We start from the raw sequence: 1,805 nt of genomic DNA on the forward strand, positions 1-1,805 counted from the left end.
AAACGTGAAGTCACGGTCAAGGAAAAATTACTAGAGTTCTACAACTATTTTCATTTCATTACGAGTCCCACCTTATCATATTCGTTTTGCTTCATATCTATTATCTCCTTCAGAAAGGTTCATTTGAAGGCCCGTAGCAATTAACACAGACTTTAAAAAGTCAAAGGATATATGATAACAATTAATGAATTCGGTGATTATCATCTTCAAACACAGCTTCCTTATAATCAAATAATTTACTAGTAGAGTCTCAATTCCTATTCTTGACCACAAACTCGAAACCGATCGGACATCAATTAATATCTACCAAATTTTTTTTTTTCACTAATGTAAAAAAACAAGTTACACATAAACAACTTACAATTTCCGAATTTCGGATTGCAATTGTTTAATTAATTGTTGACACGACCAATCAGAAATGGTCTCACTTTCTTGCCTTGTGAATATATATATACTAGTGACCAAGTACGCGGGTAGTTGGTCAAGAATGGTTCATCATCATATAAAGAACTAATTACCGTAAAGATAAACTGCAGAACAATTCAACGGTTCCTCCTTATAAATATAAAGTTTCACATGAAACAGAATTCAATTAATTCTCACAAGCCATTACTTAAGCAGAATCATTAAGAGTAATAGTAAGAGGCAAAATGAAAGCTGTCTACTTCCTCGTTGCCATTTTAGCTTTGGCATCCTCTGTTGCCTATGCTTATGACCCCAGCCCTCTGCAGGATTTCTGTGTGGCAACCAATGACCCCAATGACGGTATGTATACACATTCTTCACAAGTCTTACCATTCGAATTCTAAGTTTATTTTTACATTTAGATCATGTCATGAATAACTATATAATTGACTTTCTTTGTTATTAAAACATTCTCTTGTTTATTTGTAGTATTTTTGAATGGAAAATTCTGCAAAGACCCAAAACTTGTCACGGCTGAAGATTTCTTCAAGCATGTTGAACCAGGGAATACTAGAAACCCACTCGACTCAAAAGTGACTCCAGTGAGTGTTACTGAACTAGTCGGACTAAACACACTTGGGATATCATTGGCTCGCATTGATTTTGCACCAAAGGGTTTAAACCCTCCTCACACTCACCCACGTGGCTCAGAGATCCTTATAGTAGTTGAAGGTACTCTCCTTGTTGGATTTGTGACATCAAATCAAGACAACAATCGTCTATTCACAAAAGTGCTGAACAAGGGTGATGTGTTTGTGTTCCCAATTGGTCTCATTCATTTCCAACTTAATGTGGGAAACGTTAATGCTGTGGCCATTGCATCTCTCAGTAGCCAAAATCCAGGAGTTATCACAATTGCAAATGCTCTGTTTAAATCAAATCCTCCTATTTCTCCATATGTTCTTACCAAAGCTTTCCAAGTGGACAAGAACGTAATTGATTATCTTCAGAAGCAACCCTGGTACAACAACAACTAGTTTGCAAACATGAATGGTGCCCATTTCATTCCAATTGAATTATTGATTTCAACATTAAGATTGCATTGTGTTATTGACCTTCTCCAAATATTTTCTTCAACTAATAAATAGATTGCATATGGATCATGTTACTTAACATAGGTTTTTTTATTTTTTTATTTGAATTTGGTGTAATGCATTATTATTGAGAGCTTAATAAAAGAACCTTATTCTGCCCATCTCTTTCTCGTGTTGATTTTTTATTCGGTAAATCCTTGATCATTTTAATTTGATTGCAAGTAAATGGTTACACTTATGGGATAATTGATTAACGAATTAGCATTACCAAGCTAGTCGTTACTATCGGAATTTTGGGATTCTTCC

At 34.7% G+C, this 1,805-nt stretch overlaps 1 protein-coding gene across 1 annotated transcript; it reads left to right on the plus strand.

Moving 5' to 3' along the window:
- The first annotated feature begins 650 nt into the window (after nt 1-650).
- On the plus strand, nt 651-1,442 carry LOC133313592 (germin-like protein subfamily 1 member 7). The gene is made up of 2 exons (XM_061514990.1): nt 651-765; nt 895-1,442. Exons 1-2 carry the CDS (start codon nt 651-653, stop codon nt 1,440-1,442), a joined length of 663 nt encoding a protein of 220 aa, XP_061370974.1.
- Nucleotides 1,443-1,805: the final 363 nt, after the last annotated feature.

Source organism: Gastrolobium bilobum, unplaced genomic scaffold (genome assembly GCF_033153095.1).
Source record: "Gastrolobium bilobum isolate Gb01-03AN ecotype WA unplaced genomic scaffold, APGP_CSIRO_Gbil_v1 utg59945, whole genome shotgun sequence".
NCBI lineage: Eukaryota > Viridiplantae > Streptophyta > Magnoliopsida > Fabales > Fabaceae > Gastrolobium > Gastrolobium bilobum.